The sequence below is a fragment of the Amborella trichopoda genome, chromosome 3 (assembly GCF_054954075.1).
Source record: "Amborella trichopoda isolate Santa Cruz 75 chromosome 3, AtrichopodaSantaCruz75HAP2 v2.0, whole genome shotgun sequence".
Classification (NCBI taxonomy): Eukaryota; Viridiplantae; Streptophyta; class Magnoliopsida; order Amborellales; family Amborellaceae; genus Amborella; species Amborella trichopoda.
This window is the reverse complement of record NC_142338.1, coordinates 44,618,213-44,642,207: the sequence shown is the minus strand read 5'-3', so window position 1 is coordinate 44,642,207 and position 23,995 is coordinate 44,618,213. Positions and strand designations below refer to the sequence as shown.

Genomic DNA, 23,995 nt, shown 5'->3' with positions numbered 1-23,995 from the left:
TGGGGTGGATTGCCCAAGCACCGATTCTAATATGGATAGCCAATTCTGTCAATCAGATTGGGCATAAAAAGAAAGAAAAAAAAATTCATATATTTTTTGATAGTTTAAGATATTTCAAATTAAAAAACATAGGTGTAAAAAATAAGTTTTATCCATTTCACATGTAAATGACGTGTATAAAGCCAACCTGGCAATTCAATTCAAGAATTGAACTGTTGGCCAATGATTCCCAATCTAGATGAGCGATTTTTCACGTATCAAAAACAAGATGAGTGATTTTTTAAAAAGTAGTGTAGGTATTAGAGGGAGAGAAAAAGAGTTTATGTGGGGTAGAGAGAGAGAGACACAGCATTTATCTCCCCTCCCGGGTAGAAAGAAATTATATCACAACGAGGAAAACCAAATAATGGATCCCTAAAAATGTGAAGGTCATAACGGACATTTGCCATGCAACGGAGGTCCAAAAAGTAACAAGGACACAACCGCTATTTACTTGAAAGCTAGGGTCATTTCCATCTCTGCGACACCATAAAAACCCACTCTTCTCTCCCTTCTTCTCTCGACCCCTCCAACACCGCCATGTTTACTCTCTCCTCTTCCCCATTGGCCCCTGTAACACGAACCACGCATCCGTTGCAGACACGTGTGAACCAGCAACGATATGTGCCGATAGCACGAGCGATGAGCGTCAGGAGCGAGCCGAGTCTGAAGAAGGGGATAGCCGAGTTGTACGACGAGTCATCACTCGTGTGGGAGGATTTATGGGGGGATCATATGCACCATGGCTTCTACGACGCACGTGCCGACGTCTCATTCGCCGAGCACCGGCTCGCTCAAATTAGGATGATAGAGGCGGCTCTCGCTTTTGCTGGGATAACAGGTAAATATAAAAAAAAAAAAAAAAAAATAAAAAAAAAAAACTTATTTTCCATTTTTTTTTTTTGAGAGGGGCAAGAGCTCCATTTTCTTATTGTTTTTCTGGATGTTATTCAAGGATTTATTTAACGATGATTGCGAGAGTAAGAATGAGAGCTTACATCTCCCATCCATTGATTTGGAGTGCAGGCCATCTGTGCCGTTGATTGCTCGGTCTTCTTATCTTTAGCTCTCCTCTTCTTGAACTCAAATTTTGGCTCAAAGCATGATGTGTATTTCGTTATGTATAAATGTGTAATGCGGGGTTTTGGGCACTTTTATGTTTTAATGTGAGATTAAAGTGGTTTAATGTGGGTTTTTGGGCACTTTTAAGTTTTAATGTGAGATTAAAGTTGGATAGCAGTTGCTGCTAGTTATTTGTTTGTTGGCATTTGCGAGTACAGATGATGAGTCAAAGTGGCCCAGGAATGTTGTAGATGTTGGGTGTGGGATTGGGGGCAGTTCAAGATATTTGGCAAAAAAATTGGGGGCGAAATGTGAAGGCATCACTCTTAGCCCAATTCAGTCTAAGAGGGCTAATGACCTTGCCCTTGCTGAAGGCCTGGCAGACAAGGTATGGGACCAATCAAATTCACTTCAAACCCTTTTTGGGTTATAAACAATTTGATGTTTCAACCCATTTATAGGAAGATTTAAGTAAGGAAAAGGTTTTTATAAGGTCGCATCCTTAAAAATGTGGAATTAAAGATGCACCTCAAAAATTCAGCGAGAAAGGTTGATTTAATGTTGGAAAACACCTTAATTGATCATCGAGAAGTAAATATGAAAAACAAAAAGATTTTAAGTCTTAAAAATAGTTCATCTTGCAACACATTATCTAAACCTTCCATTTTCGAGATTTCTATTTGTTTATAAATCTACTTAGATTTTAATATTTTTAGAGTTTAAAATTTTGTAATTACATATAAAAGTAGATTCTTAGATAATCTTAAAAAAAATTTAGACCAAAATTACATGATACGATAATATTTGGAGGTGTGTTTTAACTGGATTGTTTAAGGTCGTGATTTTATAGAAACCACACCGTTTAAGTAAAAAACATATAAAAATAAATTAAAAAAATAATTACAGTTAAAAAGATTTAAAAAGTTTACAATGTGAAGTCGAATCTGAGATAAACAATGAGAACATGATAACATTGAGATCCGTTTACACTGTATTCTTTTTGTACTTCCATCTCTCTTCCTACCAAAAAAAAAAAAAAAAACATTGAGATCCGTTTACACTGTACTCTTTTTGTACTTCCATCTCTCTTTCCACCAAAAAAAAAAAAAAACTCTTTCCACCAAAAAAAAAAAAAAAAAAAGAGTTTGGGAGGAGAGATTGTCGTGGAAAAAGTTTCGAAAAAATTGCTAAACCCCTTAATATGTACTTTATACTCACTTTCCTAGCAACTCTTCTTAAAAAGTGATGTTTTCTAACTACTACCCCTGTATAAAAAGTTGATTTTTTTTTTTTATGAAAATACTGTCTCCTCACATAACTAATCATCTTAGAATCCCAATAAAAGAAAATGCGGACCGCGTTTGTACTTTGTACAGCGTCGGATTGCTCAACCCGATGTATTTTAAAACGTCGGATTGCTTAGTTCGGCATACTTCAAAACACCGGACATCTTCCTACAAGATGTCGGACCGTCATATCAAAATGCCGGACTGCCTTTTCAAAATGCTAGACCATAAACCGCCCATCTCAGCACAAAAAAAAAAAAAAAAAAAAAAAAAAAAAAAAAAAAAAATCATCGGACCACCTGTTCAAAATACCAGACCGTCCTCTCCAACGAAAATAATGAGAGAAAGGTATTTTTGTCAAAAAAAAACAAGAAAAAAAAAAAAAAAAGCCTTTGGATAGTGTGTAAAGTAGGTGAAATGTTCCTCTTCGGGGGTTTATCAATTTTCCCAAAAGTTTATATAGAGCCCACACTCTAAACAATCAAATTAACGCCCACATCAAAAATTTCATTAGAAGAAGTTGTTTTGATTATCAAATATTTTCAAATTGATCATCTCGACATCATGGTATATGCACATAAGAAAAAAATAGATTTCAAGTTTTGGAAATAGTGCATCTTGTAGCACGTTTTTTGGATGGTTAGTTTTCAACATTTTCAAGTTGTCGTAGATATGTTTGATCTACACTATTTTTGAAACTTTAAATTTTATAATTAAATATAAAAATATATTTTAAAGCTATCAAAAAGATTTGGAATATTGAAATTACTTTTCTCCACACTATTTGAAGATAGGTTCTAATTTAGTTGTGTTTAGAGCCTCAGCCCTATACAAACTACACCCTTCATTTATTTCTAGTAGTTTCCAAGAAAGAGTCTTTTTGTAGTAAGTGCATGTCTACTGCTGATTGGGCTAAGGACAAGCTTTCTATTCTTCGGGATAAAATTTATGGTTCCCTCATTAAAAGTCCATTCAGAATAGACTGGTTGGGATGATCCCAATGTCATGTTTCTTACACTATTTAATTTTAAATTTTTATGCACTATTTTAATGTTTTTTATAACGGTCTGGCACCGACGTTCAGTCATCTCTTAAAATTGCACCGATAAAAAATATAAAATAAATATTTTCAATAAAAAAAATGATCAAATTGCTTTTGGTAATTTGATTATTTTATTTTATCAAAAATACATTTTTAATATTTTTTATGTGTAAAATAATTATAATTTATTAAAAAAATAAAAAATAAAACAGTCTAAAGCGTGCGTTAGATCTAGATGAAACGCGATTCACTTGATCAATTGGACTGCTGGATAGAGGGAAGAGCATAGAAACTTTTCCTATTTGGTAATAGTAAAGAGAGAAAGAGAGAGTCTGAAGGCAAATTGACGCTGTTGAATTTAATGTTCATGACATGGGCTTCTTGTTTCTTATCTTTAAATGACACTGCGTTTTGGACTCTTTTGTGAACCTCAATAATTGACAGGCCACATTTCACGTTGCTGACGCATTGCAACAACCTTTTGCCGATGGCCAATTCAACTTGGTTTGGTCTATGGAGAGTGGTGAGCACATGCCTGATAAGAAAAAGGTCATTTCCTTAACACTATTCTTTCATTTTCTTATTCTTTCTTTATTGTCCCTTTCTGTGATTTGTCCCTTTCTGCGATTTGCAGTACCACAGTTGTGTTTTTTATTTTGGTTTTGGCTTCTGTTCTTTATTTGTGAATGACCAAATTCATTGAATCTGTTTCCTGCATTAAAATTTGAATGCTTTTGCATTTCTTTTCGAGCAGTTTCACTGGCATTTGAAGTAAGTTTGAGATCAAAATCCAAGGTCTTAATTCAAACTATGGTGGATAAATTTTGTTTAATGTTTTGGGTTACTATCATGGCCACTTCTTTGTTGATCAATGGTTGCGCACCTCTTTGTACGCCAATGATTGCTGACCTATTTATTGTCAAATAGAAAATTCCATCTTTGTTTCTAGCCATTGGATGTCCCCATTCAAGTTTGATTCGAGTTTCTATAGAGGAGAAATCGGTGTAGGGTTTTTGTCTCTCACCTTTAGAGTGTAAACCAAAGAGAGATGCAATGCTTCACAGGGTTAGGTTGTATCCTGGTGGTATCCTTGCCAAAGCCCCATTGCACATTGAGAAATAAGTTGGGAATTCAATGCCTTGAATACATCAAGAGATCTCGTACCCTCCTAGTTCAAATCAAGCAAGGTCTGTGTTAGGTTTTTGCTTGTTCAGCTTTAGAGTTTGTTTCGATCAAAGAGTTAATGTTTTTCTACCTTGTTGGAATTCTCGCCGCAGTAACGCAGTTGACTATGTTCTAGCTGCTTTTGACATGAGAGTTTCATGCTATGTGAGCTTTATGCTCAGTCTTATTGCTTCATGAAACCATACTGCAGCCAGCTGTTTTTCCTGTGGTTGAAAACGTAAACTGAGCATTTATTGTGCTTAAATGGTCATGCTATAGTTCGCTATTAACATTATCATTATCATTGGAGCCTTATCCCAACTATTTGGGGATGGCATAACGTAGACTGAGGATTCATGGAAAGTTGTGTAGATGCTGACTACCTACCTAACATAACTCTACTCCTTTACCCGGGCTTGAGACTGACTGGGGCCAGCCAAGCTGGAGTTCTACAGTTCACTTTTAACGCTGCAGTTAAACACTTGAAATGATGTTTTCACTGCAGTTAACAATTCATTCTGTAGCTGGCATTTTCACCATAGTTAAAACAATTTATCTAAGTTTCACTGCGATTAACACTTCTAACTAGAAAGATAAGTTTTTTTTTTACTGTAATTGATAGCTAAACTAAGATCTCACTACATTGAACTTCTTTCAACACAGTTAACAGTCCCTACTATGGTTAAGTAAAATTCCCACCATGTTAATGATTTTTTGCACAACTAAATATGTCCATTACGGTAATTTAAGAGCTCAAACGCTCTTCCTTTGATCTGTTGGTGCTCAGTTCCATTGATTCTGTTATGCAACCCTTTATTATGAAGCTAAAAATCCCAAATCTGAATTTTGAGGACCCCAAAAACGACATTTTCTACCATAGTGTATCTCAATTAACAACCTTGTTATTTCTTTTCATTTCACATGTCCATTTGAGATATTATTTGGCAAGAAACCACCGTCCAAATTATAATTTCATAATTATTTCCACTCTACTTTAGAGGAATAACGTTGTACTAAAATAGCATGATTCTTCCGTAGTGGAGAAGGTTTTATCATTGGCATAATGCAAGGCCGTCTCCCATGAAAAATGAATACGATTCTTCACATGAATGTAACAAACAAAACCCCGGATCGTTCTTCTTCATTTTTGAATACTTGAGTGGTAGGAATCAAACTTGAAATGTAGTATTGCAACAATCGATAACTGACCAAGCAAACCCAAGCTTGAATACTCAAAACTCAGGATCTCATGTCCTCTGCAAGATAGGACTCTGTTTTGAACCAAGCTCATCTAGGAGGTGCTTGCTAAACAATGCTATATGCCAACATATTGTCCTTAAGCAGGCACCTCAAACTTGTTTTGAGAAATTTAGTAATTTCCTGGGGGTTTGAGCTAAAGGATGCTGCAGTGAATTTGAGGACTACTTTTGGGATAGAGATTAACAGATGAAGATGGCCATGCATCTCAAATAGGTATTGATTAGCACCACTTTGCGAGCAAATTTATAAAACTGCAAATACCCGTAGCACTAACAAATTGTAGCTTGAGGATCTTGTAAATACATACAAGCACCTAACAACCTTGTAAGTTCGTGGGTTTTCTCATGGGTGTGCTACATGAATTGGTTGGTTTGTGTTCTAGATGCCCACGATGCCTATTGGGTTCATGTTCTATATGGTAAATGGTCCTATATTGACTCATTGTGTTCCACTAAGAGTCTCAACTCTTATTATGGCCTATGGAGAGAGGAAAAAGCCTTGTTAGCATTGGAAACAAGAGAGTGTTGAGACATGAGCACCTACAAAGAATCACGAGACAAATGAGGCTTACCAATTGGAGATATATTCTCTTTTTAGGTAGTTTAGTGGAAATGAGGGCCTTACCTGTGGTAGGAATAGAATTCAAGATTTCATGTTGTGGCGACCCACCACGCTGACCACCTAGTCTTGAGCCCATTTTAGGAGATATATTTTATGATGTGATAAACAAGGTTCAAAATACCGGAGCTGCAGAGGTCCTAGTCCATATAGCATAGTAGTGGCCAATATATCGGAGTCCAAAACAGAAAAATAAATTGATAACTAATTTTTACATATAACAGTTTAACAGTCAATACTTGAAAATATTTATATATAACAGACTTCTGATAGATATAATGGTGTTTTTTTCTTCACTAATATATCTAAGAAATAATGAGCTTATAACATATATGACACATTCTTGTTTGAAGAAAAAAAAATATAAGGGCGTGTATCACAATCTTTATTCAAATTTCAAGAAAGGAAAATATCGGCCATCTTGTTTGTATATAATGTTGCTATTAACCTCAAATGCTGATGTTTACCACAATGTTGAAAAAGGCGGAGGCAACTGCCTAGGCGGGCACCTAGATACCTGGGCAGGCTTAAGGAAAAGGGGTTGGGGTGGGGGCCATGTATTGTTTTGTGAAAATGTATATATGTGTTAAGTGTGTGTGCGTGCATACCCGCATATGTGTGTGTGTGAGGTCTCACATGAAATTCTTGAAGATCATCCTCTTTTTTCTTTTGGATTTATATTTGTGAGAGAGAGATCTCAAAAACTTGGAGGATATGGAGAGAGAGAGAAAGAGAGAGATTGTGAGAGAGAGGGACCGCGCGTCGAACACTTGAAGGTCATCTTTTTCTTTTTCTTCTTCTTACATGTAAAGAGGGAGCATATGGATCCCATGTGTATCTGTGTGTGTGTGTGAGAGAGAGAGGCCGTGCATTGAACACTTAGAGTCCATCTTCTTCTTCTTCTTCTCATATACAAAGAGAGCTGGGGATAGTAGTAAGTTTTAGTCAAGCTAGGATCACTGTCTTGTATGCTCAACTTGGGGAAAAAGCTCTAGTATATAAGAGTTGCATTATGGTGGTGGTGGTTTTTTTGTTGGGGGGATGGGGTGAAGAGAGACTGCTTAAATACCCATATAGAAGATAAAATTGTTTATTTAGAGAGTCCCCTATAATGTGTGAGAGTTTTGTGCTTTACTACCTCTTTGAAGTTTATTGAATTGATTTTTTTTCCTTCCAGTATCTTCATTATTTCTTTCTATTCTTGTTACCAATTTCTTAAAAAGGTTAAAGTGGTCTTTGAGTGCTCTTAAAAAATACTTGAGAGAGAGAGAGAGCAATTTGATGCATTTGCTTGTACAAGGCTTCATAGAGAGTGAAAACCTTCTCTTCATTTGGTTTCAATTTACAGTTTGTGAGTGAGTTGGTTAGAGTGGCGGCCCCTGGAGCCACCATTATCATTGTGACTTGGTGTCACAGGGATCTGTCTCCTTATGAAGAGTCGTTGCGTCCTGAAGAGATATATCTCTTGAATCGAATATGCGATGCTTATTACCTTCCTGCCTGGTGTTCAATGGCTGATTACGTCAACTTGGCCCAGTCCTTTTCTCTCCAGGTACATACATACGCCATGCTACTCACTCAAATATATAAGGTTGCATAGGCGTATTTGCCCTGCTACTTTCTTTTCTCAGTAGAAAAACCAAATTTATACCTCTCTTTCTCTCTCTCTCTCTCTCACTCTCTCGTTGCAGGATATCAAAGCAGCCGACTGGTCCGAGAATGTGGCCCCATTCTGGCCAGCAGTTATACGCTCCGCCTTGACTTTTAAAGGCCTCATGTCGCTCTTTAAAGCTGGTAAGATTCTCATTTCTAAATTCTTCTTGTTTCCCTAGGAATCATTTCTTCAACTAGTTTGTAACGTGTTGCATGTGGTACTTTACATACTGTTGTCGGTAGTATTTTTTTTGGTAAAGTCAGTGGGGAGAAGGCCCCCTACCCGATTTTTCATTAATAATAATAATAAAAATACGGCTCAAAAAGTTACAACCATAAAATGGGATATTTGTGCCATATTATGAAGCAGTGCAAGATAAATAAAATCTGGTGGTCTTGATCGCCAAACTTGTATGTTGTCAATAGTTAATTTTTCATTTATATATGAACTGGTTTATCCTCAACAGTGGTCTTTTAAACAATGGGAAAGTATTTTGTAGGGCGATGGTTTTATAGAACTGCATCACAAATCTACCCAAAAAATACAGTTCCAATGGTAGATAACGTGCAAACCTATCCTCAGCCTCAAACAATCTTGGATATGGGAAAAGTAATGAATCCCAAGTCCTCAAAACAGTCTTTTGTATTCTGAACTGTTTATTTCAAGTGTAAGGCACCATGGCCAAAGCCCTACAAAATCTACACCCAGTAATAATGAAATTGCACTATGATTTTATTATTTATTAATGAGATTGTATACAATGAGACCATTTATTTTTTGTATAAAGAGTTAATAATTATTTACAACCTTCTGATGTAAAATCTGATAGTTTGGGTGTGTCACAAAGTTTGAGATTTTTTTTTTTTAACTTTGAGTTTGGTAAATGACATAAATGTATCTACCCAATTTTAGTCAAATTAATTTTTACCATCTTATATCAAAGATAAATAGTTTCATCGTATACTTTCTTTTTATTCATTATATAATATGAGTATGAATCATGAATCAAGAAATTTGTCACTTGTACTTAATCCCCCCTTCTTTTTTTTTTCTTTCTTTTTTCTTATTTTGCAAATAGGATGGAAAACCTTTAAAGGGGCCCTTGCCATGCCTTTGATGGTAGAGGGGTACAACAAGAAGCTAATCAAATTCGGCATTATCACATGTCGAAAACCCGAGTGAACAACCAACAACAGCTCACCACGTGTCCAATAAGATGTCCAATAAGATTGGAAAAGACGCATCTAACTCTGGGTTTCCGCTTTCGCTTCAAGCTGTACTACAATAAACCGTACGCAATTGATTATGGGAATTCCCATTTTTTATTTTTTTTTATTAAAAATATTTGCACTTTTTCCATTCAAATTGAATTAATATAGAGCACGTGGAGAGCAGATGGGGCAATTGCTATAGGACACGGTTTTGGTGAGTCCGCTAGCTCACCTAATTTTTACTATAATAACACTTTTTACTGTATTAAATCAAGGCAGGCTTTTTATGTTTTTTCTAAGGCATAGAAGTTTTATTTCTATCCAAGTGTCTATTTTGAATGGAGAGTTAAGATCGTCCCAATCACAATGACATATCTGTACTCTATTTTATTTTTAATTTTTTTTTATAAATTATTTTGATGTCAAATTTTGGACGTCCATTATTCTATTAAACTTGCACGAGCAAAAAATATATATATAAAAAATTTCAATAAAATAAATAACCAAAATACCCTTAAAAGATTCAAAGGGTATTTTGGTTATTATATTTTATCAAAAAATTAAGTTTAATATTTTTTATTGGTGCCCCCAATCGGAAGATGACACATACTAAATTTCATATTCATACAATTTATATATAAAAAAAACTAAAAATAAAAGAGTTTGAGACGTTGAATTTAAGATCAAATGATGAGTGGCTCTCTTGATCAAAATTGGATGGCTGGATGGTAAGGGGAAGATAGAACTTGTATCTTGTAGAGGAAGCATATAAGCCTTTTCCATAATGAGAAGGGAAACCTCGAATTTTATTCTAAGTCTAATACTCTAGTATATAGAGATCTAAAATTACTAAAAAAATCTACATGTAAAAAGTAAAAAGTAAAAAGTAAAAAGTAAAAAGTAATTTCTCTATCGATTATTAGCTACATTTATCTAATTATTCATGTTATCCAATAAAAAGGAAAAAACATAGTGATCCCTTTGTTTTTTTAAAGGTGCGGTTTGTATAGAGTTCAAGTTCTAAACAATCAAATTGAACTTACCTTTAAATAATGTCGAGAAATGTGGTTTCAATATTGGAAATCTTTGTGATAGCCTTAAAATATATTTTTATTTTTATTTATAAAGTTTAAAGCTTAAAAAATACTGTAAATCGGCAGATTTATGGAAACTTGAAAATCTTGAAAATTGACTAAAAAAATGCGTTACAAAATACCCTATTTCCAAAATTTGAAATCAATTTTTTTCTCATGTCCATGCATCTTGATGTCGAGATGACAAATTGGAGGATATTTGGGCATCAAAACAACCTCTTCTAGTGAAATTTTTGATGTAGGCTTTAATTTGATTGTTTAGAGCCTTGACTTTATATAAACTTTTCCCTTTTTTAAAATAAAAGGTCAATGTTATAAATTATTCAAGCTCAACAATATACTTCTTCATCTTGAATCACATAAAAAATAAATTTATTAATTCAATAAATAAAAGTACTATTAGGTTAAATGCAAAATGACAAATAAATGCAGTACCTAAATCTTGGTGAAAATAATTCGGTGAAATCAAATTAAGAAAAAATCATAAAGAAACTATGGAGAGAGAGAGAGGAATTTTAAAAGCGGAAAATGATATTTTAAATAAAAAAGATGAGACATTTTGAGAGAGGGATGCAGTTTGTGTGGAAGAGGAAGAGAGAAATAGGTGGGAGAGAAAGTGAGAGGAGAGGGAAAAAAAAGAAAAGAAAATAAGTTTACGAAGGAAGAGTTAAAAAAGAGATGATTTGTAAGATCTTTTAAACGCAGGAGGTTAGATTTAAGGGGTAAGAGAGATTTTAGCGATGGGAGAAAAGATGGTGTAGTGATAGCAGTAGTTTTGGGACGTCCAAATTTTAAAAACTGCTCTCCATAAACCCGCACATTTTTTTTATCTAGTGTATCTTTTTAGTAGCTTGGAATCATGTTAAGCGACACACCTTTTCAAAAGATGTCTCTATGTCCATCTCTCTTTAACTTATCAAAAATCTCTCCATTCTTTCCTATTTTATTTGAAGTAAAAAGATACGGTAGAGACTTTTTTAAAATCTCTGGAGATGAGGAAAGATGATATATAAATATAAAAATTTCCTCACATACTTTTCTCTTCCTAAAATCTTAATATCTTTCTTAAAATCCTAAAAAACATTCCTCCCTTAAATTTATTTTCTAAATTCCTACTCGTACGTGCTTTTTTTGTTCTCTATAAAGGTTACATATCTCCCCCTGATTTTTAAAGAGAGAGAAAAACAAGGTATTTATGAAAAGGGGATTTTTAAGGAGAGAGAAGCAACATATTTAGGAAAAGGGATGAGAGAGTTACTAGGAGTTTGAAATTCTAGGAGATACTTAAGAGATAATCATGAGATAATTTAATAATTAAAAATAGGCAAAATGGACAACACATAAAACGTGTAAAAAAAAATAGAGGGTAAGCTCATCTCGCTTAATATATAATGGATATATATATATATATATATATATATACAAAAAAAAGTTTATATAAAGGCAAAGCCCTCAATAATCAAATTAAAGAGCACCTCATAATTCATTAGAAGTGAATTATGAGGTGGTTTTGATGCTTAAATCATTCATCTTGAGCTCAAAATTATGAACATGAGAAAAAATGTACTTCCAAGTTCATCTTGAGCTCAAGATTATGAACATGAGAAAAAATGTACTTCCAAGTACCTTGTAATACATTTTTTGAACCATCAAGTGTTTGATCTACATCATTTTTTAGGCTTTAATTTTATAATTAGAGACAAATTTTATAATTTTATAATACTAAACATCTTTTTCTTTTTTGATATGTTAAAAGTACTTAAAACATCTTTCTATATATATATATCTATGAAAAAACCTAAAAAACGCCTAGGTTAAATGCTTCAGTGTTTCACATCTGTCATGGAATTGCTATGTCCATGGCAGTTTATTAAACGGACTTGCAACGGACGGCGTTGTCTGTTGCAGTTCCGTGTGAATTTTTGAAATTTTTGAACTGCCACGGACATGCTAAGTCTGTGGTAGTCAAAAAATGCATACCGACCGATTATTTCGGACAGCGAATGGCCTTGTGTAGATGCTTCATATATATATATATATATATATATATATATATATATATATATATATATATATATATATATATAGAGAGAGAGAGAGAGAGAGAGAGAGATTTTATATAATTAAGCGGATTCCTCGCAATCAAATCTGATTCTAAGAACTGCACCACTTACAACTTTCAGCAGCACAAGATATCTAGATCATACCAAGAAAGCCACAAAGTAATTGAAGAAAATATTCAGAACAAAAACAGGAAGAGCCAGGGCCTTCGTAGAAAATGCACACCTGACCATGGGCCTTCCTAGAGATGGAACAGCAGAAGAGAACTCGAAACCTCACTTTTGTGTGTATATCCTGAGAGAGAGAGGAACCCCTAATCTAAAGACCAAAGCAAAGGGAAAAGGAGAAAATTTAAAACCGCGACACACCATATCACAATATATTTGGAATCTGAGAAGCGACCCTCAACTGCAACTCCTTTACCTTGGTAGCCAGCTCCATCTTCTGCTCCCTATAACTCTCCAACAAGAAATCTTTCCCATCAATCATCTCCCTCAATTCCCCAGCCTCTCTCTTTAAAATTTCAACCTTCTCTCCCTCATCCCCCCACCCTAAATCCACCAAATCCTTCTCCTCCTCCTTCCCTCCAACAAACCCATTTTGAACCCCTCCTCCGCATTGGATTCTGGCAACATCGCCTGATTCTGGCCACACCATTCCAGCACTCCCACAACTGTCAGGTGATCCTCTATTTGCACAATGATCAGCTATAACTTTTCTAAGCTTTTGTATCTCTCTCTCCGCTCTAAAAAGCTCACGATTCGAAGATTCAAGTTGAAGTTGAATATGGGCTACTAAAGCTAAGCGTTCTTCAAGGGCCTTGTTTTGGTCAGAGATTTGAGCGTGCATTTCGAGTATCATATCATCTCGTCTCTTGAGTTGGAGCCTAAGCCTATGGATAACATCTCGTCTTCCAAAGGGGTCGGAGGAGCCAGACTCTGACACGCAAGGGGAACCAGAGCTGTTGGAGTGCTGGAAGGGGAGGCCAACTTCTCGATGGTTGGGGTCGATCGAGGCAGCAGTGGGATCATGGACTGTTACTAGGGGACCAAGGGATGGGTCCACATCTTTTAGGACAGAGGGCACAGAGGTTTGGGATGGGTTTTTTGTGTCGGTTGTGCCATTTGGATTACCTGAAAGGGTTGATGGATGTCAGACACGGATTCTCTCTCTCTGTCTCTCTCTCTCTCTATATATATATATATCAAACACACACACACACTGACACACAGTGACGTCCAAATATTTGTCTTTGCATAGCACATTGAATGCTTTTGAGCAATTCCCTAGTCTAAAAGCTGCATCACTTCAACAAGCTTTTGGGAGAGGAAATATCGCTATTTAGGCTTAGACATGCTCCAACAACAAACTTTGCCATAGACCACCATCATTTCTTGGTAAGGATGCTGTACTTTAGGTAAATCAGATTGAAGGCTTTCTTAATCTCTCGAAAAGTTTCTTTAGACACACGAGAAATAAATCATCTCTACCTATCACAGCTCCAAAACCTGCCCTTTCCTAGATTAGTAAGAGATTCCCTTAATTAGATTGAAGCCACCAAGTGAAGTTGGTATTAATCCTGATCTAGCACAACCAAAATTACAGATTCTGCACTTCCTATTTCTTATATATAGAATATATCAGGTACTTGTAAACTCTCAATTACTGGAGAAAGATATCCTCAAAGAAATAAAAAACAGCAAGAAAAATTCAAGCAATCTTTCTCTGGTCCCTTCACTTATTATTTTTTTCGGAAAGTTTAACTACTTATAAATGAAGCTCTCTACTATCACAAATAAAAAAAAAAAGCAAGTAAACACAACTGACATAAAATCTAGAAGAGTCATATGAACAATCCAATAGCCAATTGCAACAATTTGGCATCCCTCATTTTTGTGAGATTTTGTACTTGTGTGTTTGTGTCTGTGCATGCACATGCTAATGATATTTTTCTTACTCATCAAACAAAAGCTGTCATAAACACAGAAAAAGTGAGAAGACAACATGGTGTAAAAATGAAAGTATAAGATTAGTAACCGACAAACCTGAGAGACAATGGCAGCAGCTGTCATCATCCTGTCTAAAAGAATATAAATTGGAATGCAAAGGGCAGACAACTGACCGCTTTTTGACAGCAGGCTTCCCATGTTCTCCTAAATGGCAACAACTTTTGAGTATCAAATTTTCAATGAGCTGCTCAAAAGGTGGTAAAAAACAGATAAATCAATATCCCATACCTTTGGACTTGTTACTTGTATCAGTTGTTTGCTTTGGTTCAAGGGCCAGCTTTAACTTGTGTCCAAGTTTAATTGATAGGCTGCCTAACAAAGCGCCACCAGCAATGAGAACCCAATTTGGCCCCATACATGGGCCATGCATTTGGTTCTGTGTTCTTGATATTCTACCATCAGGCTTAGTTCTCATTTTAGTTCCACTTTCCATACATTGAAGCACAATCTGCAGTGAAAGAAAAAGAAATGATGAGGAACTATAAATGCATAATGCACAGCATTAAACCAAATGCAAGCAAAGAAAGTTGATGAAAATAAATAACAATGTGCACAATGTCCATAAGAAGCTGGTGCTTTCTGATAGCTCCCGCATATCTAGATCTCTTTCTTATTAAAGTTGACACCATCCATACTACCTTCTCACGGACAAACAACTGATAAGTGCTTTGCTAGAGATTCTTATGCCCCCTAAATGATCAAAAAGAGAGGAAGAAATGGGAAAAATATCGTGACGGTAGCTGGAATGCCTGCATAAATCGGTACTTGACGAATTCTGGGATGACCATTTTACCCCCACTTTATGTAAAATGCTGGACATGGCAAAAAAACAAAAAAATAAAATGACCAAAGGTAAACTAGTCCTTTTTATGTTTAAAATTTCTCTACCATCTTCTCTCTCTCAATAAAAAAACACAAAAAAAAGGTCTATGAAGAAGAGAAATGGAAGGACGAGAGCGGATTTAATGACCAATGGAGCCCAACCTTTTGAAATTCAAGCAACAAATTTGTGACAAATCTCTTTCTTATTAAAGTTGACACCATCCTTACTACCTTCTCATGGACAAACAACTGATAAATGCTTTGCTAGAGATTCTTATGCCCCCTATATGATCAAAAAGAGAGGAAGAAACGGGAAAAATATCGTGACGTTAGCTGGAATGCCTGCATAAATCGGCACTTGACGAACTCTGGGATGACTATTTTGCCCCCACTTTATGTAAAATGCTGGACAAGGCAAAAAAACAAAAAAATAAAATGACCAAAGGTAAGGTAGTCCTTTTTATGTTTCAAATTTCTCTACCACCTTCTCTCTCTCTCTCTCTCTCAAACAAAAAAAAACAAAAAAAAAAAGGTCTATGAAGAAGAGAAAATGGAAGGAAGAGAGAGGGATTTAATGACCAATGAAGCCCAACCTTTTGAAATTCAAGCAACAAATTTCTGATAAATAGCTAAATGACTGATGGCTACGTACTCTAATATATTCCTGTAACAAAATATTCTGCATCCTCTTTTTTTCAGAAAAAAATAAAAAATAAATAAATCTTCCTGCTCCTAATGAAATAGATATAAATATTTGCGATTCTTGATTTTAATGATGGTAGTAACACTTGTTCTATGCTCCAGTCATAGGATAAAGGAACCTTGACTTCCATTATTAGTTTATTTTACAGTTGTTTCACTTATCTGCAGCAATATATTATGAAAGAGATGAAAACACAAAAGGAGAGATCGACTTGTATAGCATAAAAATCCCTAATATGAGCCCCAAAACACCCTATGCATCTCCCTGTGAGGCCAACGTAACTTAGATGTCCACGTTTCTCACAAAAGTCTCCACCCCCCTCCAGAGAAAAGAAAAAAAAAAAAAATAAATCCTTGAACGATTTACTATGTGTTTATTTGGCCTGCAGTTTTCTTTCTCTTTGAACAGAAAAAAGCCCCACCGCCCATGATCTAAACTCTTCTTTTTTCGTCTTTTTTTTTTTAATAGCTACCCATGGTGTAATGCATCCTCACAAAGCATAAGGGCTCTCTTTTCACCACACCAATATCTTCTATTTCTACATTAGTCTCTTCTTAAAGTGCAATAACAATAAGGATTCAATCCAAAATCTCCTTCAAGAGAGATTTAGACACCTAAGATCATCACAATTGTAACATGGGATAATAGGTTATACATCACTAATCAGAGACACAAAGATAAAAGATTAAACACATACATCATAATGAGCCTATGTAAATGATCATTTTATTGATACGGAGCTGAATAGTTTTGAAATTGCAACAGGGTAAGATGCTAATGATGCAAAAATTATTTTACGTAAGAGTAAACCATCAAAGACTCAAAACCTTGAATTTGAATTCACTGATAGTGCAAATCTAGGATAATATATTTTCCAACTGATTGCCCAACTGAGTTAAAGGGATCGGACAATTAATAGCATACTAAGAAAGTAATAAATAGTAAGACTGCTTAAACTATAGAAATAGGAAGTAACAGAACGAATATCATAAGCTCACTTTTAAAAAAGAAGCTCTTTGAGTCCGACCACATTAAAATACATGAAGCTTCTTGCTTTTTGCCAAGAAGTCTAGACAACTTGAACTACTATTAAGAAGATGATACATTAGCGCCTAGCAAGAAAACCAAGCTACCTGCCAATAGGAACACTTGTCACATTTATGTAAAGGTCCACCATTACAAAGTCAAAAGCGTATCTAATTTGGCTAGTTCACAATCTAAAGCAGAAAACAGGAGCAGAATAAATACAGCCAGCAAGTTGGTCTTCATATAGATACTGGGCCATCATGTTCAAGATGCTGCACGAACTTGTACAGTTTTTGTTTGAGGTCACCCCAAACCAAGTCGTACAAATTTGGTACATTTGATTATACAAAAATTGATCACATAAATACAAAAAGTTATTAATTGAAAAGAAAAAGAAAACCATAGGCTAAGATGCTTAATGGTTTAAATTGGTGACATCTTCAAACTTTGCCTGGGGATTTTAGAAGGTTTTTCTCAGATTTGACTCATAAATACAAAAAGTTATTAATTGAAAAGAAAAAGAAAACCATAGGCTAAGATGCTTAATGGTTTAAATTGGTGACATCTTCAAACTTTGCCTGGGGATTTTAGAAGGTTTTTCTCATATTTGACTCATATGATGTAAATCCAAAGAATTTGAAATCACATCTAGTAAGCAAAAGGCAACACATCACCCTTCTCTATGCGTAATAACATCGAATCACCGATGCAACACATGCACCTGAACAAGGAAGATCGTGTTTTTAATGGAATAAGATCTTGTTTTCATGGACTTTCTCATGCACATGATGTGGATTGGAGGATGTAAAATATCCACATTAACATGGATTATCTTTTTTTTCATGAAATTTCTCATGCATATCTCCTTCAGACACACATGACTCATTTGTACACTATCAGTTTCCATCTCACATGCAGACTGCATTTGTACATTCACTAACTGCCAAAATATATCAGCTAGCCTTATTTTATTTTCTATAATCTCTACTTACTTTTTGTACCTCTCAATGCAGGAAATACCCACTTTGATCAGGAATTCTTTAGTAAGTGTTCAAACTAAATCTTCTTGGCTTTACTCATACACAACTGTTTTTGCATCTAATTCAGAAATCAGAAATTTCAATCAATTTGACCGAATGTCATTTTAGCAGGGCACCTTCACCAAATGAGGCCACGTAGATTATTAGGATAGAAACAAGTCTGTAGTACAACAGTTAACACTTTCAAACAAAAAAAATGAAAGTCTGTAGTACAAGTCAGAAGATGGAAGCGCCTATGTATATATTAATTCTACCCTCATCACGGGGCTTTCTTGTATAAAATCCACGTTCAAAAAAAATGAAAGTCTGTAGTACAAGTCAGAAGATGGAAGCGCCTATGTATATATTAATTCTACCCTCATCACGGGGCTTTCTTGTATAAAATCCACGTTTATCAGTTTATGGTTCCGTATTTCCATATTTCATATTATGCTAGGAGCTACCATGTCACTAAAGGAACAAATACGTGTGGGAATCAGCATGGCATTTGACCCCCATTATGTATTTCACTAAGCTGAAACAGAATTTAATCTGCCTGCCCTCAAAACTCACATTGATTGGCACATTTATGCAATGTGGACAGCTGAGCTTGAACTCAGAATGCAAGTAAAAACATATATATTTTGATCCTGATCACTAATCCATGTTCCGAGTCCAATAGGCTTTAACACGGAAATTAGACTTTTCATGAAGTCATGGTTAATTAAATGCTACAAATTTAGGATATAATGGCCATTTTTATCAGGTAGGGCCTTGCCTGCTCCAATATATATGTGATTTGTGGCTGAGTACCCTATAAAATCAAAATCACGCGATAATGATCAACTATTGACGATTTTGAGGGTTACAATGGCCGCTATTTATTGGAATGATGGACAATATTTCACTTTCTTGAAATTTGAAAAAAGAGGGCATAAACTCATCATTTCTTGTACATATTAATGAACAAAATATGGAGCCACCATTTATGTTATAAAGTCCATTATAGTGAATATTTCTCAAATATTTCCGGTTAAATTCTGTATTTAAAAAATCAAATATTATTTCTTGTCCAATTTAAATGCATTATATCAGCCATATAGTGGGCCTCAGCCACCCAAAACTTACAAAGCAATACAAAAAATCACTAACACAAGAGAGAAGGTTCATAGAAATTAAAATCTAAACTAACAAATTAGAGAACATACGTCAAAATCAAAATATTCTAGTCATACTTTGGAGGGAATGCTTGCACATGTGACACTATTCTAATGGTTTGAACAAAATATTTGCTTGATTTTGGGAGGGCTATAATGAGAAGCAAATTTAGAACAACTCAATAACTTAAAAAACAAATTAGAATATGTAAATTGCAAAGGTTGCATTTTTAGTGCAAGTCATTTTTAGGTTTCTTCAAAAGTATAAAGCATCAATTAAAGAGAAAAGGAAGATGGCATAGACTACGAAGTATAACCCAAGCTAATCCACAAAAACATGCAATAAAAAAAATAAAATACATAAAATGCAATCCATTATACAAAAGACAATCCCCACATACATGTGCAAGGAAGGTATGCCCTCCTAAGAAGTTTACTAAGCACTTAAAATCAAAGCACACCAAATATCCAGTGCATGGTTGTACCAATATCTAAGTTAGATACCCATTGTAAAAGGAAAGTCAGACACTATGCTCAATTACGAGAACAATGCACCAAAAACGATCGGATAAAATAATTAGTCAAAGTTCCTAATACAAAGCTACTCAGAAATAAATCCACCAAAACAATGAAAGAACACATAAACAAAACAAGATGGCATTTCCTAGAATTGATTTAGAATATTTATGTAAAGGAAAAAATGGCAAGCCATAAAAGCTAGAGAAAAAAAATTACTGATGGCTTGAAAAATAAAAACAAAACTTCTTTACAAAATCAAATTTTAAAAAACTCATACAAAAAAATCACAAAAAAAATCCTCTTAAACAGGTTCTATAGAAGTTAACCCTAGAACATATCTCACTGTCCTCCAAAAACATATCCTAGAAACCTAGATGCACTAGTTCTAGTATAAAATGTTACCTGGAGTTCTAAAACACAATAACCCTAACAAAAATGCATATGGAAGCGTAGAAAAATAGGAAAAACTTCAGTAGATATATTTATGGTTGAGGAATGACAAAAAAATCAACTAAAATTAGAAAGCCATCAGGCATTTACAAAAAGACAATTAAAATGGCTGGTACTCATATAGTCCACAGGAGGAAAAACTGGCACGCGAGAAAAAAAAAAAAATCATGTTCCAAATAAAATTGAAACAAACAAAACAAATAGCATGTAGTGATGTAACCAGTTTAACTTTCAATACCCATGTAAACAACAATTCGAGCGTGTTAGAAATGATCAACAAAAGAAAAAGATCAGAAAACATACATAACTCCTTACAAACCTCTATAAAAGGGAGGAACTAAGAAAACCACAAAGCACTTCGACAATCACAAAAAAAAATGCAATAATCGCAAATAAATCCGAATATGTATAAGAATTTGCTTATGAAACCCACAACAATTCCTAAAAATAATCACAAATCATAACAGAGGAACAGTCAATATTCAAACACAGCCCAACAAAAAAAAGAAGAAGAGGAAATTCAGAAAAATATGTGGGAAAGAATGTCTCACCTCATGAATCCATCTGCAACATGTGAAAATTTTCTCGCATGGATTAAAGGGAGAAAAGCTGGTCAATAACAAAGGAAGAGAGGGAGAAAAGTGTAATCCAAGCAGCTGATATTAGTTGCTGTGTTGTCTAGTGAGTGTAATGAGAAATGAATGTATTTTCATGTAGTTATATTTATGGAGTTTTAGGGTGCGGGGCTTTCGAAACGACCGCCACGTTGTCAGCGTGGGCGTTGGGAGTTTATGCCCTAGAATTTGGATCTCTCGGTTCTCTCCATAGAAAATAATGATTTTCTCTCTCTAAAAATAATTGATTTTGTTGCAGTATGAAAAAATAATGATTTTCTTGCTTTAGAAATAATGATTTTTGTTGCAGTATGGAAAAAAAAGGATGAGGTTTTTATAAGCCTAAGCTTTATGAAAACAAAATAAAGCCTCACCTCAATCTTCATCCATAGAGCATTTTTGGTATTGGAAATATCCGTGATGACGATAAAATTAATTTTCAACATTAGCGAAAAAATTTGAAACTCGTTAAAGATAAAATTTTCAACATTGATGATAAAATTAATTTTCGACATTGATGATAATATTTGAAACTCAATTTCAACATTGATGATAAAATTAATTTTAAGCATTACGGATTTGCAAAGATTTGTTTTCGTTTTAGAATGAAATGGATGGTTTAGATAGTTTGTTATAATATACATTATTTTTAAAATTTAAAATTCTACTTTATTTGCACAATCATAACTTTCAACGGTGATCGATTTAAAGGTTTTTCAACCTTTAAATTGCAATTTTTGATGAGTTCGAGGTGAGGGTTTAAATTGTAATTTTTATGAGTTGCGAGGTGAGGGTTTACTTATTTTGATAGGGCTGCCGCCCTATCAAACAATTTTCAATGAAAAAATAATAATATAACGGAATAACAAAGGTATGAACCAAATGTGCCCTAAAACTATCTACAAAAGACATCATGCCTACGGCAGAACCCTTGGTGTCCCGTGCGCGCACGCTTTTTACTTAAAAGGCTGTCTCCCTCTTCTTCTTCTCCTTCTTTTCTTTCTTTCTTTTTCTTTTTTTATTTTTTTTCTGTAATTTTATAATTGTAATGGAGCTCATGCGTCCTTAAATAGATTAATCTATCTAATAGATTAAATAGATTAAGAAAAGTATATCTCTTTTATTTGATAATTTAAAAAAAAGGAAAAAGTTCATAAAGAGACGAGGCTTTAAGCAATCAAATTAGGGCCTACCTCAAAAATTTTATTAGAAGAGGTTGTTTTGATGCCCAAATATCCTCAAATAGATCATCTTGGCAAGATGCATGGACATGAAAAGAAAATGAATTTCAAATTTTGTATAGATAAGCTCTAAACAATCAAATTGGAGCCTACCTTCAAATAGTATCGAGAAATGTGGTTTCAATACTGAAAATCATTGTGATAGCATTAAAATATATTTTCATATTTATTTATAAAGTTCAATGCTTCAAAAATAGTGTAGATTGACAGTTCTATGAAAATCTTAAAAATTGATAGTCCAAAAAATACATTACAAAATATGCTATTTTCATAACTTGAAATCCATTTTTTTCTCATGTCCATGCATCTTGATGTTGAGATGATCTATTTATGGATATTTAGGCATCAAAACAACCTCTTCTAATGAAATTATTTGAGATAAGCTTTAATTTAATTGTTTAGAGCCTCGGCTCTATATAAACTTTTTCCTTAATAAAAAAAAAAAAAAAGGCTCTCTCTCTCTGACTTTAACAGACGTCAGGTTATTTACAATTTACAAGTTGATCTCCGAGGATTATTGCCAGTTGCATCTCTCTGTAAACCCCCTACAGGTATTCCCGTAGTTAAAAATCTCTCTCTCTCTAAATCAAAAATAACTTTTTTTTTGTAGTTAAAAATCTCTCTCTAAATCAAAAATAACTTTTTTGTTGATAGTTCAGTGGTAGGAATCAAACTTGAGATATACCAGATGTCAACCTCCAACTTATTCCTATATAAGTCTTTTTTTGCAATTCATTATCTCGTGCATGCGCTTTTTAATGGCATTTATTTTGCAAGTCATTATCTCATGCATGCACTTTTTAAAGGCATTTAAGTACATGTAAGTTTTTTATGTTTTTCCTACAGCATAAAACTTATATATTTCCTCTTATCCAACCGTCCATTCGGAATTGAAGGTTAATATTGCCCTAATCATAATGTCATGTCTCTACACTATTTTATTTTTTATTTTTTATTTTTTTCTATAAACTATTTTGACACAAAATTTTGTAAGTCCAATCCTCTATTAAACTTGTACTAGAAAAATATATCTTAAAGCTTCAATAGGTATTTTGGTCATTACATTTTATCAAAAAATCATTTTTAATATTTTTATAAGTGCGTCCCAATGAGAATATGACACATTAAATTTCATATTCATACAATTTGCATAAAAAAAAACTAAAAATAAAATACTTTGAGACATCAGATCTAAAATCAAACGATCTCTTGATCAAAATTGAACAGCTTGATGGTAGGGGGGAAGCATTGATATTATGTGCCGTAGAGAAGTATAAAAACCTTTTCCTTTAAGTACATCTCACTCTCTCTCTGAGTCGCACAGTACGGTTTGAAAATAAAAAATTCATGCACATCCCTGCCTCTCGTTGAGACGAGTATGTTCCAAAGAAGATAAAAATGCATTAGGCGTTCTCCCTTAGTTCCTTGAAAGGAAAGGTGTGCTTTGTTTTGTATAGACTCGATACGCACTTTCCACATGCGGCGAGCCTTAGCCTGCCCACGTTCTCTTTCCTAAAAAGAAAGAAAAAAAAGAGGATGTTTGCGCAAAGGAGTTCAAGCCTTCTTTCACCCAAAAAGAGGACATGGGTTCGATCCTGGGAAGACCGGTTGAGAAATTTATCAAAATGTACCTAAGATATGAATTATTTAAAATTTACTTAATTTTTATTTAATTTGAAAAAACTAACAAAATATACATGACATTGAAATCTTCTCTTTCAGTCTCTCCATCTCTCCAAGTGCAAGTAGCTATGTAATACTCTAATACCATGCGCAATAATAGCCATAGGTTTTTTTTCCTTCCAAATGAAGAGAAATTAAGGGATCACAAAGAATGTTTGATGTGTGTGGCAGATCTCAACCTTGTATTGCAATGATTCGTTAAAAAGAAAAAATTTCAAAAAAAAATAAAAATAATGTTTGATGTGAAAATGCCCATGTGAA

The 23,995-nt window shown here is 34.2% G+C and overlaps 2 protein-coding genes across 4 annotated transcripts; one reads left to right on the top strand and one right to left on the bottom strand.

The window, feature by feature from the left end:
- The first annotated feature begins 421 nt into the window (after positions 1-421).
- Positions 422-9,610, top strand: G-TMT (gamma-tocopherol methyltransferase). The gene is made up of 6 exons (XM_088860810.1): positions 422-880; positions 1,320-1,489; positions 3,874-3,978; positions 7,820-8,023; positions 8,163-8,265; positions 9,204-9,610. The coding sequence occupies exons 1-6, from the start codon at positions 580-582 to the stop codon at positions 9,305-9,307; spliced, it is 987 nt and encodes a 328-aa protein (XP_088716936.1). The 5' UTR covers positions 422-579; the 3' UTR covers positions 9,308-9,610.
- Positions 9,611-12,543: 2,933 nt separating this feature from the next.
- On the bottom strand, positions 12,544-20,901 carry LOC18443980 (uncharacterized). 3 transcript variants are annotated; one of them, XM_020673244.2, is made up of 5 exons: positions 20,748-20,901; positions 17,024-17,158; positions 14,729-14,948; positions 14,537-14,644; positions 12,544-13,624 (listed from the first exon to the last, which is right to left on the bottom strand). In XM_020673244.2, the coding sequence occupies exons 3-5, from the start codon at positions 14,931-14,933 to the stop codon at positions 12,864-12,866; spliced, it is 1,074 nt and encodes a 357-aa protein (XP_020528903.2). In that variant the 5' UTR covers positions 14,934-14,948; positions 17,024-17,158; positions 20,748-20,901; the 3' UTR covers positions 12,544-12,863. The 3 variants fall into 3 exon arrangements, with proteins under 3 accessions (XP_020528903.2, XP_011626977.2, XP_020528904.2); XM_011628675.3 differs by lacking the exon at positions 17,024-17,158; XM_020673245.2 differs by lacking the exons at positions 17,024-17,158; positions 20,748-20,901 and adding an exon at positions 15,139-15,357.
- Between the last annotated feature and the right edge of the window lie 3,094 nt (positions 20,902-23,995).